Raw genomic sequence first — 26,315 nt, 5'->3', positions numbered from 1 at the left:
GAAACAAAACAAAAGATATACAGCATTCATGATTGTGTAATAATCTTCATCGGCATAACACCAACAATTTTGTAAACAAAGAAAAATCAAAATGACAAAGCATAGCAGCAAAAACAAAAGACAATAGTCAATGTTTCAGCTTTTTATGGATGGGTATACATGGTATAACAAAACATCAACTGCTCCAATGTCCATGTTTGGCTTGATGTGATTGTGATTTACATGTCATATACCTCTAAACCAATGGATCAGATCCTTAAGCACTGTTAATGTAAATAGGCATTATTATCGAATTAGTTGATACTTCTGATGTTAATTGATGGTTGTAATTGTGATTTACTACCAGAGAAGACTTTGCTGTCTGATGAACTACGCAAAGGGTATCATCTTCCTACGAATTAATAATGTGGTCCTTTGTTAATTGTTTGTTGTTGTTGTGATTAAGCTTGTGATACAGTGTTGACTGCTGTACCCCTATTTTGACATTTTTACCTATTATGTCTGCTTTTTTATTCACACATCGTTGTCAATATAATGGAATTTGATGCAACTGTCATACAAGTGAGAGGTTTAGAGCTATAAAACCAGTTTCAATTTATCATTTTCTACATAAGAAGATGCCTGTACCAAGTCAGGTATATGACGTTGTTGACTTGTCTATTCGTTTGATGTAGTTGTGCTTTTAACTTTGCTATTAGATTATAGGGACTTTCTGTTTTGGAACTTTCATCGGGATACCAGTATTTTTGTAGTTTCGCCTTTGGTTAAAATAGCTGTAATTTTAAAAATTGAATCCTGTCACGGTACAAGTTTATAAAATGCATTATCCACCAAAGATCGGGAAAGATCCGATATATGACGCAAATATATTGTCATGAAACATATTTTTTCTTTATTTTCCTTGTAAAGTTATATGTACTAAGCGCTTGACCAATAATCTACCAATTATTGAACAGGTAGATTATTTTGAAATGGCAATCTCCAGCTTAGTTTGGTAAAAGTTTGGTCCAAAAGAAAACGTATAGACACCAAACTGTTTCCCAAATTGACAAAATTATTGAGTCCCAAATCTTTGGCCCAAAAATCCTATTGAGGTATAAAGAAACCACTGTTGGTAAATTTTGACATACAATTTACAATTAATATACAGAAACCCTTATTTTGTCCGTGTCCATATAATAAAAGCTTAGTTGACCTTTGTTGATCTACTATCCCATTAACATTAATTGATGGGGTTTGTTCCAACACTACGAGACATTATCCAACAAAGTTTTGTAATAATTGGACATACAGTTCAAAGATCACACCTATTATAATAAATAAAAAATTAAAATTTCAACAAACTAGATTAATGCACTGCCTCTGACCTTTCATATATGATAGCAAAATTGGTCTTTCTAAACTCATAGACAATATCAAACCAAGATCTGTAAACTCATACATCTATGGTAAACTTTCATTTGTAACACATAGGATTCAAAAGATGATTTCTTGAGAAAAATAATAATCTCTAAAATTTCTGTCTATCAATAGCTGGCCTAACTTGACCTTTTACCCCTAAGTCACTACAATTCTTTCTCTAGCCATTGAGCATTAGCAGTCCAAATTTGGTAAAGGTATTCCCTATTGCTAAAATGATTATGTACAAAAACCAAAATGTTGATGTTCCTATGTAAGTACACTGGACAGCAGGTTGTACATGCATTTTTTATGCTTTAAACTACTAGTAGTTTTCATTAACTGTGAGTACTTTTAGATAGGTAAATCATGTATTTTGCATTTCAAGCCAATCTGATAACTTCAGCCCTTTTCAACTGATATTTAGTTTCTTCACTGTCTTAGTGTCCACTGTGAGTATAACCCAGCTCTACCATATTGTCTATGTGACTGTTTGATATACATCAACAACATACAACCATATAATTTCAACCTGTTTTTCAGTGGTCTTTGTCTTTCATATTTGTTTTTTTAATTATTAACTGTCCAGTATTTATTTTGATTATTGTTGAAGCCATACAGTTGTTTTCTACTTATTTTTATAAAGTAAGCTCACAACGCAAATTTAAAATAGAAAGAATTAAGTCTTTGAAATAGACAGTTAATACAATGAAAATCTCATTTATAGACTAAAGTTTTATATATTTTAATATAATGAATAAATAAATAAATAAATAAAACATTAAAAGATAAAGGAAAACTAAAATAAATTGGTATGAATTATCAATTAAATATATATAAAAAAGGCAACAACTTGAATAAAGGAATACACCCTGATGTAGCATTAAACATATTACCAATCTAATATGGATTCACTCTTTTTTTCGATACCAATTTTCGTGGATTGAGAAGAAATTAAATTTTCTTAGATATTTGATTTATGCATACATTCATAAAGAAAATTGAAGTTTGTTGAATATTCAAATTCATGGTTCATCTGTACCAACTCAAGAAAATTGGTATTCAATGAATAATTATGAATCCACAACACTATTCACAAACTGTACACTTGGTCCCAAAAATCTATCTGCAACAGTTTTTCCCTCACTTCAGTTAAAGACACCATCTTTCAATTTTTCTGGTGCGTAGTTGAAATAAAAATTAATTCAATGTAAGCTGACTAGGAAAATGCACTAACAAGCAATTGATAACAAACAATAGGCCATAAAATTAATATCAATAAATAACATGTAAAAAATTGATAAATACAAATGGTGTTAAAAGATTTATAAGACAAAAAAGCAAACCTTTACCGTAAATAGCAAAGCTATTTTCGGTTACATAATAAGTAGGTTTGTTCATACATATCGGTAATATATTGTACTTGATAAACTTCCACCAAAAGGAATAACAATGTTACGTTATGAGTTTTAAGAAATATGACAAGGCAACAAAAAACAGGAGCGGACACACTAAAATGTCCCTCTTGCTCTAATACTTGAATTAGTTAAAAGGTCAAAAAATTCTGAAACTGAGGTCAAGATCAAATAAACAAATCAATTTCAGATATCTTGAAATAGAAGTATATGTTTATCTGCCATATGACTTTTACCTTATTTCCATGATACAGTACTAGTGGTCAAATAAACTTATGATTAAATTTTAAGGATTTGGTTTAATTGTTCCTCAATAACCCTTGTTGCACGACAGGTCATGGATATTTTTGTATGCTGATTTTTGTAAGGATTCATAAGCTAACCACAATGACTATCTGGAGGTCAAGACCATATTCTGTGCTGACATGAATTATTATATATTGATATGATCATATTTATAAATTAACTATTTACAAGCATTTAGAATTTTTCAAATAATAAGGCTTTTCTACCTCAGGAATAGATTACTTTAGCTGTATTTGGCATACAATGTAGCTTTTAGGAATTTTGGTCCTTAACTCTGAACTTCATTTGGCCTTTTTAACTATTTTGGATTAGAGAATCAATGATGAGTCTTATGTAGTCTGGTGTAAATACAAAATTTAATCCTGGTATGTATGATGAGTTTATGATACAAGTCTTGTCAGACAGACAAATACAATATTTACACCTTAATTATATGTACCAAATATCCTTCGAAGTGGCTGATCTCAATTCCAGAGGGTCAGACCTGATTCTTAAAAACAATTTACAGTAATTATGACAAATTTGATTATGAAATTCCTCGTCACAAACCTTAAACAAATTTTGATCTTTCAAAGTGAAAGTAAGGAACAATAATTTGATTAAACATTTGCTTTTGTTTTACACTGTTTACATTGAAAAGTGATAATCAGTCTTATTTTTACAATAGTTATAACTTGTAAGATAATAACAACCGAGTTAATCCTTCAGCATAAGATAGTCTTTTAAAGTCCTAGGTAACTCCAATTTTGATATAGAGCTCAACATTTCACATCCCAATGTGCATCTGCTAATGAAGTGATACCTTATGGAAGCTCTGCATAGTCTTATTAATGATGGTGGCTCTTTACATATATCTCTCATCCACTGGTGAAACTGGTCTTGTTCAGGGGTTTTCCCTGGTAAATACATCCATGTTTCAGGGTAAAGATTCCATCCACTGTTAATCAGATATTTGCCTGCCTCAAAATATCCTGTCCATACTAACATACAAAGTGGAGAGTGTCGAGATGCTACACCAGAGCTAACAAAAACAAGTGAAAAGATCAGGTTAGAATAATAACAGTTCTTACAGCAATGAGCTTAAGTTCATGCATAATTCAACTAGATCACAGTATTTAATGCTTTTGTTTATATGAAAAAAGGAGATGTGGGGTATACAGTAATGAATCAGCAACCCAACAATAACATTAACCAACATAAAATATCTAGAGGGGGAAACATAAATTTTTGCATTTTATCATTTTTAATTTATACTCTCATACCTTCTTAATTATGTGTGAACAGTAACATTTTTTGTTTCTAAAGTAAACATGGCCTGGGTATTTCAAAGCATTTCTAGTAGAGCCTAAATGAAGAATGTGACAGTCTGTTAGAAGTGTTTTAAGATACACAATAGCATCATCTCCTAGGAGTCAAACTTGATTGTAAAGGTTGACTTGCATGTCATTTAAATTTTATATATTAGGAAAGGACATTTGCAAATTAAAGGACGGACCCTTATGTGTGGCCTAACACCTGACAATACAGGGCAATTGATTGAAGTGTGACCTGTATCATCTAACACTTGATGAGATCTGTAAGTTAACTGTTTCTATTTATATTACATGTATTGATATGGAAAATATTTTAATTATGTATTCCCATATCTATAAATAATACTGAAACAATTAAAATAGAGAGTTTTGAACTTCAGTTACCTTTCTCTTATAGATAAGTGTGCCCCAGCTTCAACCAGTATCTTCAGAGTAGACAGAGCAAAGTTATTCAGTGCTGTTTGGAATGCACATGTATGTAAAGGTGTGAATCCTTGTGCATCAACCACATTCAGCTCAGCACCAGATTGTACTAGTAAATCCATCAGTTGATCTCTTTTTTCTTCTTTAAATAAATGTAAAAATAAAAATAAAAAGTCATCCCTACATATTCAAACATTTTATGTCAACAATACATGTTGATGCATCAAATGATCTTACCATAAAAATATAAATTATGAACATATACTGTTGATTTACAATGTAAAAAATATACATACTTTTTTCGTTTTGTAAATAGATTAGACTGTTGGTTTTTCTGTGTGAATGGTTTTACACTTGTCATTTTAAGGGCCCTACATAGCTTACTATATAGCTATATACATGAATTGTGAGCCAAGGCTCTGAGTTGAAGACCATACTTTGACCTATAATGGTTTTTCTTTTACAAATTGTGACTTGGATGGAGTCTCATTGGCACTCATTCCGCATCTTCTTATATCATGTTTATCTACATGTATGCATATAAACTGTATATTATATATTTGAACCTTAATTACAATTTATATAATATCAATTCTTTCAATATTAAATAATTAAGAGGTATATTTTTTAAATGTCCAATAATGTTAACATTCAAATAGAGCATGCGTACATAACAATGAATTTCAAAGTTTGAATACATTAATTGATATGATTTTAAGTAAATACATGTATAAACGAGCATGTTAGAATAAATCAATTTGAAAAATCTGCATAAGACTGTATAGGCTTTATATTCAATTAAACAACTTACTTTGCACTTTCTGACATTTATGTAGCACTGTTTCCCTTGTACGATTGACAGCCTTTAGATTTGCACCAGCAGAAATAAGCTTTCTAGCCACATCAATATTCCCCGATGAAGCTGCTAATAGCAATGGGGTCTCATGGCCTGGCCTTACATTTACATCAGCCCCATGTTTTATAAGGATCTCCACAATATCAGCTGATCCTACTGTTACTGCTGACACTAAAGGTGTGTGGTTTGATAAATCAGCACTATTCACATCAGCTCCTTTGTCAATTAACAACTGAACACATTCTGGTGACTTTGAAAAAACAGCATATTGCAAGATACTTCTTCTACTGGAATCTTTGATTTTAATAGATGCCCCATGGTTTAATAAAATTTTGAGTATTTCTAAATTACCTCTGTCAGCAGCATAATGTAACGGTGAACGTCCATCTAAATTAGCCAAATCCAAACATGCCCCCTTTTCACAAAGAATTTTGACAATATCTACATATTCATTCTTAGTAGCTAAATGTAAAGATGTCAAACAGTCACACTGACGCTTGGTCTGAACGTTCAAAGAACCAACACCATCAGCAAGTACCTCTAAAGCCTGTGGCTGATTGCACAAAGCTGCAATATGGAGAGGTGTGTATCCTTCTTTTAATGTCTTAGCACTAGACACATTAGCACCATGGCTGATCAAAAAATTTAACATTTCAGTGTCTCCATTCTGAGTTGCTATATGGATGGCTTGGTACCCTTTGTTGTCTGAATAATTCAAAGGAGCCCCATGCTTCATGAGTATCCTAACCATATCCAGATTACCAACTTCTACTGCATAATGAAGGGCTCTCCTGCCTTCCTCATCTGAATACCTTAAATTTAGTAAGTCTACTTCTTCAACAAAATATTCAAATATTTTTTGCTGCTTTGATTTAATAGTTTCAAAGAAGGCTTCACAAATACCTGAGCTACTCAATGATGTTTTTTGAGTTATATATCTTTTTGTCTCAGAAAAGTTTCCATCTTTAATAACCTTCTTGAGTAATCTCAATTCCAGGCTTTCATTCGTTTCCATGTCATCAGCAATTTAGTTCATCTGAAAGGACAAATGTAAGTTTATATAATTAATGGTGCATTGTATTTCTTATATTATATATATACACAATTAATGGTACATGTATGTCACAAATGTGTTTATGTTGCTTTGTGTTGAAATTACATTCATTGCTAAGTTTAGGTTATCGTTGAAGAAGTGAGAAACAAGGTACATGTAAGTTGAGCCCTTAATGTGAGTCAGTGACGTGATATAAAGGCCCTCATCAAAAGCAATTGCTACCACTAGCATGACTAGTACAGCTATTCATAATTGTATCATCTATGTTTCTTAGGCTATCTTAGAAGACCAATAAAATAAGAATTTTACCAGAGTGCATATACATGTATATGGGACTGTAATAGATATAATTTTGAATTTATGACTATCAGGACTAGGAACAGACTTCTAAAAGCCTTCCTTGAAGGTCAATAAGGGCCATCATTAACAGATTTGTTTATTTGGTCTAATTCTGTCACTCAATTATGAGGGTCTGGATGGAGGGGGGGGGGGGGGGGGGGGGGGGGTCTGTTATTCTGTAAACATTTAATTTTCACCCCTTTTTTCTCTAATCTTAAAAAAAATAACCCCTTTTTTCTCTAATCTTAAAAAATTTAACCCCTTTTTTCTCTAATCTTCATTTTTCTGCCCGTTATTTACTCACTTAAAACACTTAAAAGAATTTTTCAAATTATCATTAAAACTTCTATTACAAAGAGAAATGATATCAAATATTTAAACAAGATAAATTTAATTTGTGTCATATAAGAGGGGGTTGGAGGGGTCCTGATTCAGAAATTCCTGGGCTTAAAAACACAAAATCCTGAGGTCCCAAATTTAAATCCAGACATCCAGAGATTCGAAAAAAGAATTCCTGGATCCTGAAAGGGTCCAGAAATCCTGACCTTAAATCACCCGACCCCAGAGTCCCAATAAAGGTCCTATCCCCCTCATATAAAAAAGGTCATAATTTGACAGGAGAAAGATGTAACATAGTCATGATAGTCACAGGGTAGGATAATATATATATCTTTCTCTGCTAATTGAATCAAAACAATTTAATTAAAAGGAGGGATCCTTCATTGTACATGTATGCATGGCATTTTTATTAACATTAATTATATCTGTCCTATTTTCTATTTTCCAGCTCTTTTTATTTCCTTGACATGTGAGTGCATAAATAGAAAAATTTTGCCTGTCCTATTTACTGATTGTCGCTGTGTGCTAGCCTTTCACTGTAAGAGTTAGGGTTAGGATTAGGAAACATTCAGGGTAAGAAAGTTAGGGATATTCGAGGGGGGTATAGTCTTTTAGAGTTTGTGTAAAGGATAGTTTAGTATGGCTCTATATAGGTTAGGATACCAAAGTAAATGAAATTTATACTGTTACAAGGCCGATATGGCTTCAGATGCATAAAATATTATCCTAGAGTTCATCAACTTTTGGAAAAATAATTTGGCCATGTTCACACCTCCAAAAGTTGACAAAACATACATGTATGTTCATTGTGCATGAGTTATTTGCAACTTAGATGAATGCAAATAAAAAATATAATTCATACGTTTATATTCACAATATCTTGGTCATTGTCACTGCTTTTGTCTTTGTACTGTCTTTCCCGGAGGGTATTTCGTGTCTGTCATCTGTCATCAGCTGGTCCATTGTTTACATTCATAACCGGAAATAGTTTCTTACACAGCTTACCTGTTTATTTTCCTCCGTTTTATTCAGAACAACTACAAAAATAAGGGGCAACGTCGACTGAAAACCATTTGTATGTCAGAACGGGATAAATTCACTGTTCACTAAGTTGGTACCCTATTACTTTTCGTAAATGAAATTAAGATTGGAAGACACATTTTGTTTGTGCTATAATTTAACCAGGTGCTCCGCAGGGCGCAGCTTTATACGACCGCAGAGGTCGAACCTGAACAGTTGGGACAAGTATGAACACAACATTTAAGATATAGCTCCGAATTTGGATTGTGATCAGAATTTTTGACATAATATGAGTTTATGACACAAGACAATTTCAAGATCTCACAAGTCTATTGGGATATTAGAGATTTCTTCTTTTCAAAAAATTAAGAATTTGAGAAATTTGAAAAAAAATAAATGAAAACTACTACCATGCCACTTATTTTGATTTAATCCAAAACCTAACATTTCTTTATAAATCATTTGCAAGTAGTTGTAAGGGAGGTAAATCCGAACATACCCAACATATTTAACCTTAACCTCTCAGAGTCAACACTAACCATCCCTTTATGGTATTTATGGTATTTAAATTTGTGATATAATTTCAGAGAGATTCATATACATAAACACAAGTCATTGTTTGAAAACTACGTAAATGCTTATTTTGGACCCCTTTTTGGTCCCTAATTCCTAAATCATTGGAACCATAACCCCCAAAATCAATACCAACCTTTCTTTAGAGGTATTGAACCTTCTGGTTAAACTTTATAGAGATCCATTCACTGTAATGTGTCTTCGGACGACGACGCAGACGACATGATAGCATTATACGACGCAAAAAAAAAAATTGCGGTCGTATAAAAAAAGAATGAAAAATTAAAAATATAAACATCATCAGTGAAAGTTTATCTTATACTCTAATATCTTCATCGCTTTACAAATAAACCCATGGTCCAAATTTAAAAAAAAATGCACATGCACAAGGTGTGGCCAAAAACACCTTCTATTTAAAAATCACAAATTTGTGAAACATCTATTTGTGTCGGAATTTCAAACTGAACACACGGTAAATCTTGATATAGATATATAAAATTTGAGAACAGTATATCTAAAATCCTAAATTATTTAACATAACATCAATAACTAAAAATGTCAATAGTGTTACTAAATAGTGTCATTGGTGTTTATACAAGCATGCACCATTTTGTGAAAACATTTGTATAGGTGATACATTATATTGACAGTAACACCAATGATTTACAGGTATATTTTTTTAATTTAGTAGCAAAATAAGTGCACCATTCTCTTATTCTATATGTTGTCCTGGTGCATGTTTCTACAAACAACATCTTTTCTTCAATCAAAGTTAATATAAGGAAAGCTTACGGAAAATGATTTTTATGACGGTGCACCATTGACACTATTTTCATTTACGAAATAGCTTTTACTTACTTTTAACATTTTTTCACTAATTTTCAACATTAGATTGTTGTTTTGTTTGTGTGCATAACATGCTTACAGGTAACATTGCTAGGAGAGAAACTATTGTAAATGCTAATATCTTGAGAAAGATAACTCTTACCCAACCAATTTGCCTTTTGGTTACACCAGTGACTTAAAAATGAGACTCTTCCTTTTTCTGAATTTTTATAACTATAAAACCAACATACACCAGTCCTCCTAAATCATTAAAAAAAAACTGTTTGTATGTATCAAAATTCTATAAATAGTGATAAATCCTGATAAAAAATAGTATGAATAATAGTCCTATTCTAGGTCTGAAAGGTATAATTAAAAAAAAACAGTTAATTCTCTCTGTATCCAAGGGTTTCAGAAATCATTAAGGATTTTTTTATAACAGTTCATACTGTAAACTGTTTATAGTGTATCACAAAACATTCATATTTAACATATTCAAGTGTTATTTTTTATATACATGTCTATGTCTGTGACTTAAAAAAACCAAATAACAGACATTTGCATGATTTTTTTTATAATGACCTATGTAGGGCCTATACTTTTCTATCCAAAACAATTCTCTGTGACCAAAAATATTGTTTGCCCAGCACGAGTCTACGAAAATGCGCACCGACTGAATACATAGTATTAGAATTAAAAAAAAAATGATAAGTTCATCCGATACAGTTTCACATTGCATTGTCATTTTTTTTAATATGTTGCATAAAAAAATGAAAATAAAGCATAGTTTACTTCTTAACATTACTGCAATATCTCTCTATCTACCTAACTCATCATGTAGAAACCAGTATAATTAATACGCTTTATTTCAATTTGTAATGTCAGATCAATTTTTGTGAATATTCCTAACATTATCAGATTATTGGCGTCCACAGTCTTTAATATACCTTATCAACAAGAGAACGTCACTACTCATTGTAACGTGAGTAAAACAGTTTACAAAATAAATTAATGAAATGTTGAAATCATCTAACATGTTTAATATACAATCATTTTCTTGCCTTACGTTTGTGGTAACATCTTTTCAATAGTAAAAATATGTTTCATATAAAACGAACAATATGTTGCAATTGTCTATCATAAGATAATACACGTATGTTTTTATAAAATAGAAAGAGGGTATAATGGATAATTTCTGCATATGTATTTTTGGTTTGATATTTGATTTGTGTGTTGCTGTTAGTTCAGATATAGGTAAGTTTGCATTTTTCTGAAGCCAAGAAATCTTCCTCTGTTTTTCCCCTAGTTTTGCCCGTTTTTAATTTGTATCCAGGATAATGTTTAACGCGTCATAGACCTGAAGAAGTAAGAACTTCAACACCGCAAAGTAATGATGTCCTGAATGATGACCAGTCCGACACCGTGTTCAATGATGACGTTGATAAGACCTATATTCATATTCAGATAGAACAGAATTTGAAACAGCTCACACCAATAGAAGTTTGATTTCTAATAGGAATTCTAATTTTTGTGTTAGTATTTAAAAAAAACCGAAATAATAGGGAATTCCAAATTGTTCCCTTGGTACATATGAAATAACGGGTTTTTTTTTTAAAATAACAGTTTTATTGTATGTGCGGTATAATGATAAGCGTAAAGATGTCCAGAAGTCCCATCTTCAATACTGTAAGAAATTATGATAAGTATAGCAACGTTTCCAATGATGACTTTGTTGATATATTCAGAGAGATAAGAATTTTAAACAATTCACACGAAATAAGTTTAATTGCTACTAATAGTAAAATACATTATAAAATTCGAATGTTTCGACAAATGTGGAAAAATTGGTTTTGTTTTCAAATTGTTTTTATTTCAAAATTCAGCATGCTTGAAAGATATATGTTTCGGGCAAATAATTCATGAGACATCTTGTATAACTATACCTCACAGTATAATTGAGTAAATTCATTTACCAACAAAGATCATGCTGTGTGAATTCATTCGGTTATTTTCGTCAAAATCGACATGTGAATGACCTTGCCAAATAACCGTCCGGTGAAAAACTTATGATTATTCGTTCATCGCCGGCAATTAACCTAATTATCCATTGCCCAATAGTTGTTTGATATGGTAGAACAATTACGATCGTATGTCGGGGGATACCCAAATTGCCAATGGTAATTCCCCTCTGGCTAAAGCCCTTGTCAATGTTGACTATGTTGGATACCCCCTCTTTAGATAGCTATATTGTATGTAGTTTATAAGGTGTAGTTGAAATTATATAAGACATCTTATTTACTTTATTAGTAAATTACATATTTTCTTAATTTGATAAGATGTCTTGAAAATGAAATAGATATGAAAACAGACTACCATAAAATACAGAAGGTTTCCGGTGATGTGGTTAAAAAAACGCGAAAAGAAAACAGCGATTTCATGTAGGAAACATTGTTTATTCTGTGCACGAAATATAATACATTTATCATCTAGTAGTATTCACAGATTCGATATGATATAGTTTTTGTCTTCATTGTTGTGTTCTGAACTGGGAATATTATACTATAGTATAGTAGTCACAGGTTCTGAAGGAATGAATGAATGCATATTTTTTCTCTCGAAAATCTTGAATCTGCAAAACCAAAACCAAAGTACATAAACTACATGCATGAGAAGACAACAGAGAAAATAGTATATGCTATTATTTCAAACGTAAATAAGTTATACAACCTCAGAGATATTATATTCCATGCAGTATATATTAAAATGATTTCATAAGTTTGATTGTAAGAAACTTACTAGACGCTTGCAGTTGGTACAAGTTTATGCTGAATAGGCCAAGAATAATACTACTTTGGTAATCAGTTTCCGCTCATATCTATTTATGCGTGTATATCTCTGTAGACAAAACACATGTAGAAGTAAAACAAAACAAAAAGATGCCAGAGGATTCTTGTAGCTTAATGAAGTTAAACTGCTGATTAAGAAATCTGCTGACAGAGAATATACACCAAAACATCGAACTCTGTACTTCTTTGTCTGTTGACTGGTCAGGAAAATACGGATGCGAATGTGTACTCACAAACCGCAACCGTCACCATATCCTTCCGTGTATGGTTTTAATGGTCCCTTGTTTTTTTTTATTTGCAAATTGAGAATTAAATATTTTTTTCAGAGATGGATGATGCATTTTGACATGTGTATTTGTTTTTAGTAAATTATAGTATGTTGTAGCACTGAGACATAGCAACTGGTATCAAAACGATCAATATCCTTTGATCTTGGATGAAAAGTTGTCTCAACGGCAATTATACCACAAGTCCTTATTTCAACATTCTTTAGGTAGGTATTGCATGGGGACCATATAGCAATTTTGAAATAAGCCTTAAAGGACTCCGAAAAAAATCCCGTCATGTCTATGTACTGGTCAGTTATGTCATTATTGAAATTTTATTATAGTTTATTCTGATAATTTCAGAGCTATTGGCTGTGGTAATAACAGCAGGAGTAACAGATGCAAAAAAACTAAGAAGATATGAATTGTCTGCAGAAACAAACAAAATAAAATACAAGGTATGAGTATAATCATTATTCTTAGTAAGTGTTACAGTTGGACAAATTGATATCAATAAATCCTTAGACACCTCTTCCAGAGCCGCAAAATTAAATATTTGCTTTTCCGGGCTAGAATATAATCAGATATGTTCTCTTAAAATTGCCAATTTTGACATGGATTGTGTTGAAATTCTGAAAAAAACACTATGACAAAATGTATTTCTTCGCACTAGGTTTTCGACATTCAGCAGCCATGGAGAAACTATGATGCAGTAGTGTATACAGAAGGTGGTTATAAAGTAAACGTATTGAAAGAAAATCTTGGAGAGTATGCCATGAAAGAAAATCTTGTAATTTTGATCACTGATGGGTGAGTCTTGTCTGTAACGGCATTATTTCTGTTGTGACATAATAAAAGGCAATTTAAATCTATAAAAAAATTCGAACTTTTTTTAAAGTTTTGTTTAATGATCAAAATAGAAGACATTCGGCTGTGTTTCTAACAATACACATCATGTAATGGTGATATATACTTATTAAGACAGACAAAGTTCGTGATTTTTTTTCACACAAACTGTTTAAAAGTTTTGTTTTTTGCTATGTTTTTTTTCATTTGTGTATAACTGTACTTATTTTCTTTTAGTCCAGACTCTGTCATTTTGGATTCGTCGATGGAAATTTTAAAGAAATTTAAGAGTTTTGATGCCCGTATCGTCTTTGCTACCGATAATTCATGTTGGCCTAAGAACAAACTAAATGTAATTGCATATACTATGAACAAAGGGCATATAAAAGTGATACGCCTATCGTCTTGTGCATGTGTGAAGTTTTATGCAATAAAAAAAAATCAATAACTCTAAAATTAGATTTTGAATAATCACCAAAAAGTATACAGATTAATAGATTAATATAAGTTGGTAGTGTGTAAAGCATTAAGCAATAATCATAAATCAGTTTTGAGATTCGGCGCGACATGTGAATTGTGAAACCCCCTCTTTTTTTAATACAAAAAAATCAATAACTCTAAAATATTACTTTTAATAATCACCAAAAAGTATACAGATTTTAAGATTAATACAATTGAGTAGCGTTTTTGAATTGGAATCTGGATTAAATAAACAATGGTATTAGAAATCAAAATTTAAATTGGATAAATGACTTTTTAGCTCACAGGCAACAGCAAGGACTATTAAACGGTGTAAAATCTTCAAAATTAGCAGTTGATTCTGGTGTCCCTCAGGGAACAGTTTTAGGCCCAACATTATTTTTACTCTTTATAAATGACCTACCCGAACATGTAACTTGCAATGCACGACTTTTTGCAGATGACTGTTTATTATATAGAAATGTAAATAATAGTTCTGATGCACAATTACTTCAAAAAGATTTGTCTAGTTTAGTAAAATGGGAAGAGGATTGGCAAATGAATTTTAATCCTGAGAAGTGTTATGTAATTCATATTTCTAAAAAAAGTAAACCTTCAACTTTTGATTATATATTACATAATCATATTTTAGAAGCAGTAAAAGACAGCAAATATTTAGGCGTAACTATAAGCCATGATCTTGATTGGGGAACGCATATTGACAATATTACTTGTAAGGCAAATAAGACCTTAGGTTTTCTTCGTAGGAACTTAAAAAACTGCACACGTAAGGTTAAAAACCTTACGTACACATCACTTGTCCGTCTGGTCGTCGAATACTCTTCCCCTGTCTGGGATCCGTACAAAAAACAACACATCACTCAGGTTGAGCAGGTACAGCGTAAGGCAGCCAGGTTTGTCTTCAATGATTATAAAGACAGATCACCTGGAGCAGTTTCAAATTTAATAAAATCATTGGAATGGGAAAATTTAGAATCTAGAAGGAAGAAGGCTAGATTAACTATGCTGTATAAAATAAATTGGGGGTTAGTGGAAGTTCCTAAGGACAACTTAACAATTTCTGATAGACGCACTAGGGGGAAACATAAATTTAGGCAAATATCCACAAATAAAGATTTCTATAAATTTTCATTTTATCCTCGTACTATTTCGGACTGGAACTCACAACCTGAAGCAATAGGTATGTCTGACACCCTGGAATCCTTCAAAAGTGGCATATCCACTCTAACACTTGAAGGATCCACAGCAACTTATTAAACTTTAAAGCCACTGTACATAATGTATATATGTTATTGATAACGATTTTTCTTTGTCATATTGTTTTTAAATTAAGTCCATATGTACATAGCACACAAGTTCCGGGAAGTTTTACACTCCTACCTAGGAGTCTACTCCCGTATTCGGAAGAAGAAGAAGAAGAAGAACAAAGTTCTTTACATCATATATATATGTATTTGATCTTCTTTTTTTTTTCTTCAACTTTTGTTATGTTGACGATAATTCACGATTTTGATATTTTCAGTCACAATATCCTTCCGTTGGTACATTTGACAATAGATTTCTTAGTGCAGGAGGTTTGTTTGATACACAATTTGTCTATAGTATTGAATTTATTTTACATAGATCTGCTTTAATGCAAATGTCTCTTCTTTTATACACCCTGGTTTCCATATCTCTGCTTATCAAAACCGTATGCCATGCAATTTTGTTATCCTATCTTTATTTTCTTATTTGTTTTGAATAAAGACAACAGTAGTATACCGCTGTTCAAAACTCGTTAATCGATGGACAAAAACAAAATCGGGGTAACAAACTAAAACTGAGGGAAACGCATTAAATATAAGAGGAGAACAATGACACAGCATTAAAATGTAACAAACACAGGAACGGACTTAGCATTAGACAAAATCCAATGAGAATAACAAATATAACATCAAAACCAAACACATGAATTTGGGGTAGAAAAGTACGGTGAAACGTCTTATAGTAATGCGAATTCACACTCAAATATAAGAGAAAACAAACGACACAACGTTAAAATGTAACACACACAGAAACGAACTATAATAATTTAACAATGGCCATAAATGTCTGACTTGGTACAGGACATATTTTAAAAAGAAAAAATGGAGGGTTGAAACTGCTTTTGATGCATGCCAAACCTCCCTCTTTAATGGCAATGTTAAATATAACATGAAAATGACAACATAACATTACAGGACTACAATACAATTAATAGGAAAACATATTAGACAAAGAAACACATGAATAATAGCAAAATGAATAACAAAAGGCACCAGGTATTGAAATATTCAATACGTTGTGAGCATCAAACTAAAATTCCGAATCCTCTCTTGATTATAGCAAGGAGGTTATATTAGAAGGAGAGTGAACACTCTGCTTGATACAAAATTATCATCCCCGGGATAGCAGTTCGATCAGAGAAAAATGATAAAATCGTAAAGAAACCGACATGTTTATCACCCACTTGACATGGCCCTCTAATGTACCGGGCTGTTACCGCGAGTAGTTCGAGCTATTAGATAAATCGCATATGTCACGTGATTGCTATTAGTGTATAACACGGTTTTCTGACGTCAGACACTCAAATCAATCCATGTGTTCGTAGATAGTAGATGTTTTTGTGTCCTGTTAAATTGTTCCTTTTAAAATTGTTAAACGATGATGACTGATGTACCCATATTTTGACTATTTTATTAATTGTGACTGTTTATTTAACGCATCATGTAAATGTAGCGGAATTTGATGAGACTGTTATTAAAGTGAGAGGGTTAGCGCTATAGAACCAGGTTTAATCCACCATTTTCTACATTTGAAAATGCCTGTACCAAGTCAGGAATATGACAGTTCTTGTCCATTCGTTTTTGATGCGTTTTGTTTTTTGATTTTGCCATGTGATTATGGACTTTCCAAATTGATTTTCGTCTGAGTTCCGTATTTTTGTGATTTTACTTTTTTCTTATTTTCTGTTCCAGCTTTTATTGGATATGCGAAAGAGATATTCAACATGGTGAATCATCGACAGATAAATGATATGGAAAGTGACCAATTGTATTATTCTGAAATATTTGTTGACAACGAGCTTCGAGTAGGTTGTATATTTAGGAGTATAATACTAATTATATTTGAATAGCCTAGATACATTTTGATATAATGAAATTTTAAAGTTCGTCTGTATCAAGAACAGATCTTTACACTAACTCTTGTGAACTCAATGTTGAAATAAGATACGTTATCTTTTTCTTCTTTTATCTTTTTTATAAGAAATTTTATTCATTATCGAAAAAGATAAATGAATAAGCGTTTAACGTTATATAAAACATATGAAAATATATACAAGTTTCGTATCATATGTTAAGACATTTGCAATATTTTGAAAACTTTAAAATTCAAAGACTATTTTCAGAGCAAATGGAATATAAAGCTTGACAGGAAGACGTCTCTTTTTCAAAACATGCGTGTAAACAAAGGTTAGTTATAGCTCTATCTTAATATTAATATCAAAATGAATAGTTTATATTGAAAAAAACTGAATTATAATTATAGAAACAACTCCTAATTTATTTATTTATTTGTTATTCTTTAACGGATATAACAATATGTAGTGTACATACCAAAACATATCCCAAGTTTCGAAGTTAACTGAACATAATAAAAAAAAGTAACAAGGTGTCAAATGGACACAAAGGCTTGTCGTTTTCTGTTTGTTTTTTGTTTTTATTTTTTGTTTTGTCTACTTTTGAAAATCTCCTTTTTTGTGCCAATTTTATCAGGAAGACTCGATTTTAAAAGGTTGAATTCTGTTTTACAGAAACATTAGAGATGAAACATAGAGACTACAATTACATATATAACAGGAGATTTACAACAAGACCAGTTATTATTTACGACAGTGGACCTATTAAGGTAACATATATCATAGAATTTTGTTAGCAATATAATAATTGTTTTTCAAAAATAACATCAGGATATTTTGACATTTGAAACTGTTTTTACAGTAAATTTGTTAAAAAAAACAACGACCAAGAACTACATACAGGTCGAAGACACATTTTGATAAAATGATTTAAAAGTTTTATGAACTCCAATAAGATTTTATTATCACTATTGAATTGTTTGAGTAAATATTGTGTGAATGTTTTGCAAAAAGTAATATTTTTGAAAGTCATATAAGAGCAGTTGTAAATTTGCTTCGTTATTCATAAATGTATAATCCTGAAACAGTAATATAATGCATTTCACTGGAAATGTGTCAATTTTTCGACATCTTTTATGATATGACATGTTGCACCATCACTCGCCCAACCAAAGATTTGGTTTAAAAGTAAAGAATATAACAAAAAGAAAGTATTTTATCAACCATAATAAAACCATTCGTGGGCGAAATGTAGTGCCACTGGTTTTATTCTCTATAAAACAAACTCCGTATTTAAAAAATATTTTTATGTTTTTTACTGAAATATTTACCATTTAATGCTTTTCAATCACTTGTTTTATTTACAAGGAACCAGACGAAGAGGTAAGTTGTTGGAATTTCGATCACTATTATGTTTTAATTCTGCATTCTCTACAAGATCAAAGGACAAGGTTCACTTTTTGCAAAATAAGGCCTTGAATTTCAACTTTTTTAGAACACATGAGTAAGATACACCTTTGGTTTTCAACGGATCTATTTCAAACACATTAAAGCTAGGTGCAGCAAATATCGTCATAGGAGCATTATTTATAGACTTAAAAGTTGGCGATATAGCCTATAAAAAGGTGATTTTGTGCAATTTTCGAATTTTATAGCTGTAAGAGGCAAAGATTGGCTGCAGTAAGTCACAAATGTTTTGTAACCAGACGGTGCAACGGTTTATATAGAATCCATAAACCCATACACATTATAAATAAGAATGAAAGAATTATTATATAACGACAAAATAAATGGAAACTTTGGATCAATACTGACGTAATACTTGTCAATTTTAAATAATTAAAGGGTTAAAATATCGTAGTTATTACTGCAATGAGGTAAACATATTATTAGTAGATTTCTTCGTATTAATAGTTATATTTCATAACTTTTTTTATGTTAAATTTGTAGTACTTAAGCCAGATTAAGAAACATACCAAAATATAATGAGGAATACCAAAATAAAAAATGAGAGCTGTTCTATCACTGCCAATGAGAAAACTTGTTCAAATAACATGGATATAAGCAACTAAAGATCATCGTACGACCTTCGACACACTATCATCCAAACCAACGTAAGGACTGCATTGCTATAAGATATGATTTCGTTTTAGTTAATCAGTGATGATTTTGTCACTACGTTCAATACTGAAAGTTACCAATAGACTGAACAACATGTTGACGACAAAACAGATCATGCATGTAAACCTGTTATAAATATTATACTCTTGTAAATTTCTCATAAGACTTATTTACAGGGTAAATTTCTTAGAATAGCTGACTACTTGACGGGTGCGTGGACATCTAGTAGAGGATGTATTTCTTGTGCAAAGAACAGAATAAATCTAAAGAAATTTGAGGTAAAGAATTCTATCTTTTTTTGTTTTAAAAACACACATACAAAGTGGGGCGCACATATTCGCCGGGGTCATAATTTCGCCGTTTTATGATTTTGAGGTGTAAAAACTTTAAGGATGGCTGAAATGGAAGAAATATGCCGGTAAAATAGTTTTTCATACAACTACAATTTTTTTTTAAAACTACGACACAATTGCGGCACTTACCGCAAATGACCATAAAACGGACAACGATTTTCGGCCAATTTCCTGATAGAATAACACGATTTCAAAGAAGTATTTCTTGGTAATTCTTTGACTGATTGCCCTAAATTTCAGTTATGTACACCTTTGAAAAGTGTATGCTATTCATCTATAATGAAACTGATTTGAAAAATATTGTTTAAAGCTGAAGTTATTTTGGTTTAAATAGATGTATAAAAACGGCGAATAGGTGTCCCCCATGGACAAAACACCAGGCAATTTCAAACACCCTTTAATCTAACTTTTCAGATGATTAATTTCAAACAAACACGTTTTCAAGCTTAAGAATATTTTGCATTTGAACTTATCTTAATATGGAAATATCAGTATACTTCCAAAACAAAAAGACCTGAACATAAACTGTAGAAAACATGGAAAGCTATGGCGAAAGTGAACACCCCACTCAAAATGTATGCTTGTTGTCTAAAATATAGAATATAGGAATTTATGTCTAGAATATCTGGTATATCGACTTATACAAGATATTGTACATATGTTTTTGTTGAAAATAAGATAGAAAGTTATACAAATATTTTCACGTCTTTTTGTCATATACTCTGTGCTTTAGAGAGTTGCACACTTACATAATATGGGAAAATATCGCAAAGCAATCACGTCGTTCCAAAACTGGACAAAAAAGGCCAATTAAGAAAAATAAACATTTTATGAATACGCTTCATTTATTGTTTCTATTATTTAAGTATCCCTCTATTTCAGGAAGATGCTTACCCTAATGTTCAGTTATCTGTTTTTATCGACGAACCAACACCATTCATTACTGAGGCTTTGGAACTGATTGGTGATCTTGATTATCCAAAATCAAAAATGAATTTATTTGTATATGTACATGTAAGTTCAAAATCTGTCACATGGCACACAGTTGTATGACAGAATAGATACTGGTTGCACCCTTACTGAAAAATCAGCCTTCTGGCGAACTGTTGCGGCAGCTCTGCCGCAAACACTGCGGTAAGGTTGCTGCAAATAGATTGCGGCAACTTCACCGCGACTTTTTACCATGCCAATGAAGGTTGCGGCAGACTTGCCGCAAAGTTTGATAGCCTTATATAGTTTGTGGTGAACTTCTGGCGAATATTTGTGGTGAACCTCTGACGAACTTTGATAGCCTCATATAGTTTGTGGCGAACTTTCGGCAATTTTTGTGGTGAACTTCCGGCAAACTTTCAAAGCCTTATATAGTTTGCGGTGAACTTCTGGCAAATCAATTGATCTTGATGCCCTTTGACTACCTTTATATGTTAATTCTCTTTCAAAACTGTACGTCGTATTCAAAATGATGCACATGTGGATCAAAATTTAAATTGCATAGCTTATTATGACCAATAACTGATATTAACCTGCTCATCTTCTGATCAAATTACATTTTTAAAGAAATGTGAAAGAGAGAAATTAAAGTTGTGACCTCAATAATTTTTTTTTAGGTACATGTATATTTATTAATTTACTCAGTGCATAATTCAGAATGAGCTGATTAATTTCTTAACAGATTCATATGTATGAAAAAATCAAGAACAGATCTGTCTTTATAAGTCCAATTATAAAGAAACTTGGATTAACATGATTAAGGCATTACAACATTAGGCATACAATCATATCTAAAATATAAATCTGACAAATGTGATTAAACAATAAGAGTGTATCACAATTGTTATTTCAAAATGGGGGTTCTTTGACATAATTTTTGTACCAATAATCATGATAATAGCAAATAAACATGCATAAACTGTCTACATTAACTTACAAAGAGATGATCAATGATGTATGGCCTGTTCCAGGAACTAATTGAATCATATATAAGTCAGACATCTATCATATATAACATCCATTTATATTACTTTTAACATGAAAACATCAACATAAAAACTTCCCTCCTATTTCAAATTCAAAGACAGGAAGTCTGATTTTAGTGCAGGGAGCATGCTCAGTATGCTATAAAGTTTGCGGCGAAGTTCCAGTAAACTTTAGGACTGCTTTAAAAGTTTGTTTACCAAGTTACTTCATATATACAAAGTTAAGAGTTTGCAGCAACCTCGCGGCAAACTTTTACATATGTTTGCCGAAAGGTTGCTGCTAGCGGCGAACACTGGTGTACAAATTGCAGGTCTTCTTGCGAACTAAAAAGATTGCCGCAAGGTTGCAGCAATGTTTCTCTTTTCATAAGGGTGACTATACAAATTATGTGAGCTAGGGAAATTTGGTATTCTTATGTCAAAGAACTTGCATTCCGAGATGGGACATACATGTTTTAATGTTTTGGCGTGATTACATATTCACTCTCATCATGCATAAATGGTAGGAAAGACATATATACGTTCAACCTTTTTTCATAATGACACCCTTTCCTTGCACAGAAAAGCATATGATACTTGATGATGTTAGATAGTAAAGAGTTCATCGTTTTACTCACAACAAACACTTCAAAAGTTAGAACAAAGTAAATTAACATAAGTACCACAAAACTCCAAGGAAAATGCAAAATGGAAAGTCCCTTATCACATGGCAAAATCAAAAGCGCAAATAAATTAAACAAACGAAAAACAACTGTTATATTCCTGACTTGGTTCATGCAAATTTAATTAAAATTAAATCTCTCACTCGCTCATTTTTTAATGCTTGGTCGCTGCCTGGGAGCAGCGACTAAGCATTAAAAAATGAGCGAGTGAGAGATTTAATTTTAATTAGATTGGGTTCATGCATTTCTTTGTGTAGAAAAAGGTGGATTAAACCTGTTTTATAGCTAGCTGAACATGTCGCTTGTATGAGTGTCTATATTGAAAAATACGGTGTGAAACAACCCAGAAATAAGTGATAAGAAAAAAAACCACGATAAAACGAAAGGAAACACTAAAAGAAGGGCGATACGTAAGGTAACATAGAATTTTTCATTGAGAGGTTATACGATGATAATGATGATGATCGCCATTACGATTTGATCGACCACAGAAATGGTATTACTATATGTTCTTTTAGTCTTAGTCACATGCCATTTCTCATAAAAAGACATTGGGAAAATCAGTCATACCTTCATGAATAATACTTTTTGTCTCAGTAAAATAGTCCCAAATAGTATTTCGTTTTTGTAAATCACAACCATGGAATTTTTTGAAATACTAAGGCTTTTCTACTTCAGGCAGAGATTACCTTAGATGTATTTGGCAACACTTTTAGGAATTTTGGATCTCAATGCTCTTCAACTTCGTACTTTATTTGGCTTTTTTCAAGTTTTTTGGATTCGAACGTCACTGATGAGTCTTTTGTAGACGAAACACGCGTCTAGCGTATATATAAAATTTAGTCCTGGTATCTATGATGAGTTTATTTACAACCACGGGGTCGATGCCACTGCTAGTGGCGATTTATTTCCCCCAGGGTATCACAAGACCAGTAGTCAGCACTTTTTGTGCTGACATGAATTATCATTGATATTGTTATATTTATAAATTAACTGTTTACAAAATTTAGATTTTTTTTAAATACTATGGCTTTTCTACCTCATGCATAGATTACCTTAGCTGTATTAGGCAACACTTTTAGGAATTTTGGATCTCAATGTTCTTCAACTTCGTACTTTATTTGGCTTTTTTTCATTTTTTTTGGACTCGAGCGTCACTGATGAGTCATTTGTAGACGAAACGCGCGTCTGGCGTATATATAAAATTTAGTCCTGGTATCTATGATGAGTTTATGAATAATTAAGCAGCATTTTATTTCATCGATATTTAGAATGAAATCAAATTTTAAATATCTTCAATGAGGAATTGCTTCGAACTAGACGAAACATGAAAAAAGATGACAATTTTGGTAGCGACAGATACATTTTCTTGCAAAATACCAAGATGCAAACTGTCTATGTCTCATTGTGGTTTCCATAATCCCTTTTACCATTGTTTGCGTTATTTTCTATCAGATATCAGTTTAGCACGGGATTTTTACTTGTCATGATAAAGACGACGAGTGTCATCAATGGAACAAGAGAAATGTGCATAACACCCGGAACTGGTGTATGTTTGCCTTCCCTATTATAAATTGCGCTTGAGCTCATAAGTTTTATTTTTGTAATTTTATTAACACTGTTGTTTTTTGTCTTTTTTTTTTAGAGTTAGCATTGTATACAAATATCGGGACATAACATCAGATCCAATGAAATTTTAACCGACATACATTTTTATCATGGTGGTTTATTTTTTACTCAGATCAACGATTTGTATTTTATATTTTTATAAGTAAACGTTTGATTTGATCAAAATTTCAGGATGAATTCCATTATAAAGATGTTGAAATATTCATTTCTAACGTTGGATCGGAATATAACTCGATGACAATTGTCAACCATGAAGATAAAATGTCCGTTTCACAAGCAAGAAATTGGGCTTTGTAAGTAAATATGATAATTGTAATCTCTGTCTTTCGATTAAATGGAAAAAAGTAAAATAAATAAGGTACCGAACTTAAGGAAAATTAAAAATGGATCGCCCGTATCAAATGGTAAAATCAGCTAAAACACATCAAATGAAATTCGATCTAAAGTTATTTTACTGTTTACTCGAAAAGCCATTTAAAAAATATATCAAACGGAGAGATATTGATTTTTGAAGACAATACGTGTAATAGAGGCAAACGAATTAAGTAATTTAGTTGATTTGGGACTTTCCTTTTTGAATTTTCCTCGGAGTTAAGTATTTTTGTGTTTTCACTTTTTAGTAAAATGATATTCTAGGAAATGACCAATACTACATCTGTATTATGTTGATGAATATGATATAATCTGTTTTTTTTCTAAAGACTATGTTGTTCCATATTACAGACTCATGTGTAAGCAAAGGAAATGTGCTTATTATTTCGCCATAGAAGGTCATGTTCATCTTACTGATTCAAACACTTTGAAGGATCTCATGGAGCATAACAGGTTCGTTATTATGTATTTACCTTGCATGTTTGTACCTGAGATCACCTCAAGATTTCAGTTGGATTTTTGGTGTTGCTCAGTCTTCGGTTATCTTTGTTGTGTTTTGTGTACTATTACTCTTTTATCTTTTTAGCTATGACGTTGTCTACCGATTTTGACATATACGCCGAATGTCCTTCTGGTATCATCCGCCCCTCTTTTTATTTTCAGAATGTTAGATTAAACATACATTTCAAATTCCATCCAAACGATCATAACTTTCATTATGACTTTGATACTTTTCTTAAATTTAAAAATGCGTATGATATGATCAACGACATGTGTGTTCAGGCAATTTAACCACCAGGGGACGCGAGACCAAAGATGAAAGGTTTACAAAACCAAAAAGTTTGAACGCATACAAATCAAAGGCCTTGCATCAATAGACTTAAAATTAAATTAATGAACTGAATTGAACGTGAAGAAACATGTTTTAATTTTGTATTTTCTTTAAGTGTTAGGTGCTACTGTCAGAAGTAAACGACTTTCAATTGATTAAGTGGCAGATGGATTTAAGGTAGATTGATGGTATACCGCCATCTTGGATTGTAAAATCACAGTACAAAATCGGTCTAGTTATTTGCCTAAATCTGCAAATTTGGAGACAGATTTGCAATTCAATTGTTAGAAGTTTTTTCTATTTAAGGAAAACTTGTTAATTAATTGTATTATACAAACTATTTTAACAAAATATCATTTTCTTTGGTTTTAAAATCATTTTTTTCAAATGAGCCATTTAAGGGGAGATAACTCTTTTAGTACAAAATTTATACTGGGCTAATAGGGAAATTTTTTATATTTATTTGTATCAAAAAAACAAGTTCGGTGACACCATTTTTTCTTTTTATTTTCTTAAAACATATTATGAAACCTTTCTTCTCACAATTTATTTCAAAATTCTATCTCATAGAATTTTTTTTATGCACACTAAAGTGTTTTTTCATGAACAAACTAACCAAATTTTGGCAATTTTCAACGACTCATAGCTTGAAAAATAGCATAGTTAAATCTTCATTTTGGCAAATTATAAAAAAATTCTGTCTCAAAAAATATATACTGGTGATCTACCTTAATATAAACGACATCGACATGTTCGTAGTAGATAAAAAAAAAAAAGAAAAAAGAAGAAGATGTCGTATGATTGCCAATGAGACAACTATCCATAAAAGACCAAAATGACACAGACATTAACAACTATAGGTCACCGCCGTCTATTTGTTAATGATTGAAAGTAGTTTTCATATATTCACCACA

At 31.6% G+C, this 26,315-nt stretch overlaps 2 protein-coding genes across 2 annotated transcripts; one reads left to right on the top strand and one right to left on the bottom strand.

The window, feature by feature from the left end:
• Positions 1-2,127: 2,127 nt before the first annotated feature.
• Positions 2,128-8,414, bottom strand: LOC134707237 (ankyrin repeat and protein kinase domain-containing protein 1-like). Its single transcript, XM_063566836.1, has 4 exons — positions 8,306-8,414; positions 5,667-6,747; positions 4,817-4,997; positions 2,128-4,140 (listed from the first exon to the last, which is right to left on the bottom strand). The coding sequence occupies exons 2-4, from the start codon at positions 6,724-6,726 to the stop codon at positions 3,816-3,818; spliced, it is 1,566 nt and encodes a 521-aa protein (XP_063422906.1). The 5' UTR covers positions 6,727-6,747; positions 8,306-8,414; the 3' UTR covers positions 2,128-3,815.
• Positions 6,656-25,180, top strand: LOC134705767 (procollagen-lysine,2-oxoglutarate 5-dioxygenase 1-like). The gene is made up of 12 exons (XM_063564485.1): positions 6,656-6,761; positions 13,337-13,431; positions 13,647-13,783; positions 14,057-14,171; positions 15,822-15,873; positions 17,296-17,408; positions 17,727-17,790; positions 18,132-18,226; positions 19,754-19,855; positions 20,813-20,944; positions 24,369-24,490; positions 25,156-25,180. The coding sequence occupies exons 3-12, from the start codon at positions 13,749-13,751 to the stop codon at positions 25,178-25,180; spliced, it is 855 nt and encodes a 284-aa protein (XP_063420555.1). The 5' UTR covers positions 6,656-6,761; positions 13,337-13,431; positions 13,647-13,748.
• Positions 25,181-26,315: the final 1,135 nt, after the last annotated feature.

This window comes from Mytilus trossulus, chromosome 2 (assembly GCF_036588685.1).
Source record: "Mytilus trossulus isolate FHL-02 chromosome 2, PNRI_Mtr1.1.1.hap1, whole genome shotgun sequence".
In the NCBI taxonomy this organism is placed as follows: Eukaryota; Metazoa; Mollusca; class Bivalvia; order Mytilida; family Mytilidae; genus Mytilus; species Mytilus trossulus.
Note: the sequence above shows the minus strand (reverse complement) of the source record. Positions and strands in the feature narration are given on the sequence as shown.

Excerpts from the sequence above, each read along its gene's own strand:
- LOC134705767 (XM_063564485.1), top strand. The coding sequence starts at position 13,749 with ATGAAAGAAAATCTTGTAATTTTGATCACTGATGG. Across the intron at positions 13,784-14,056 it reads GTAATTTTGATCACTGATGG|TCCAGACTCTGTCATTTTGG; the intron begins GTGAGTCTTGTC and ends ATTTTCTTTTAG. Across the intron at positions 19,856-20,812 it reads TAAATCTAAAGAAATTTGAG|GAAGATGCTTACCCTAATGT; the intron begins GTAAAGAATTCT and ends CCTCTATTTCAG.
- LOC134707237 (XM_063566836.1), bottom strand. The coding sequence starts at position 6,726 with ATGGAAACGAATGAAAGCCTGGAATTGAGATTACTCAAGAAGGTTATT. Across the intron at positions 4,998-5,666 it reads TAAATGTCAGAAAGTGCAAA|AAGAAAAAAGAGATCAACTG; the intron begins GTAAGTTGTTTA and ends ATTTATTTAAAG. Across the intron at positions 4,141-4,816 it reads CACTTATCTATAAGAGAAAG|CTCTGGTGTAGCATCTCGAC; the intron begins GTAACTGAAGTT and ends TGTTTTTGTTAG.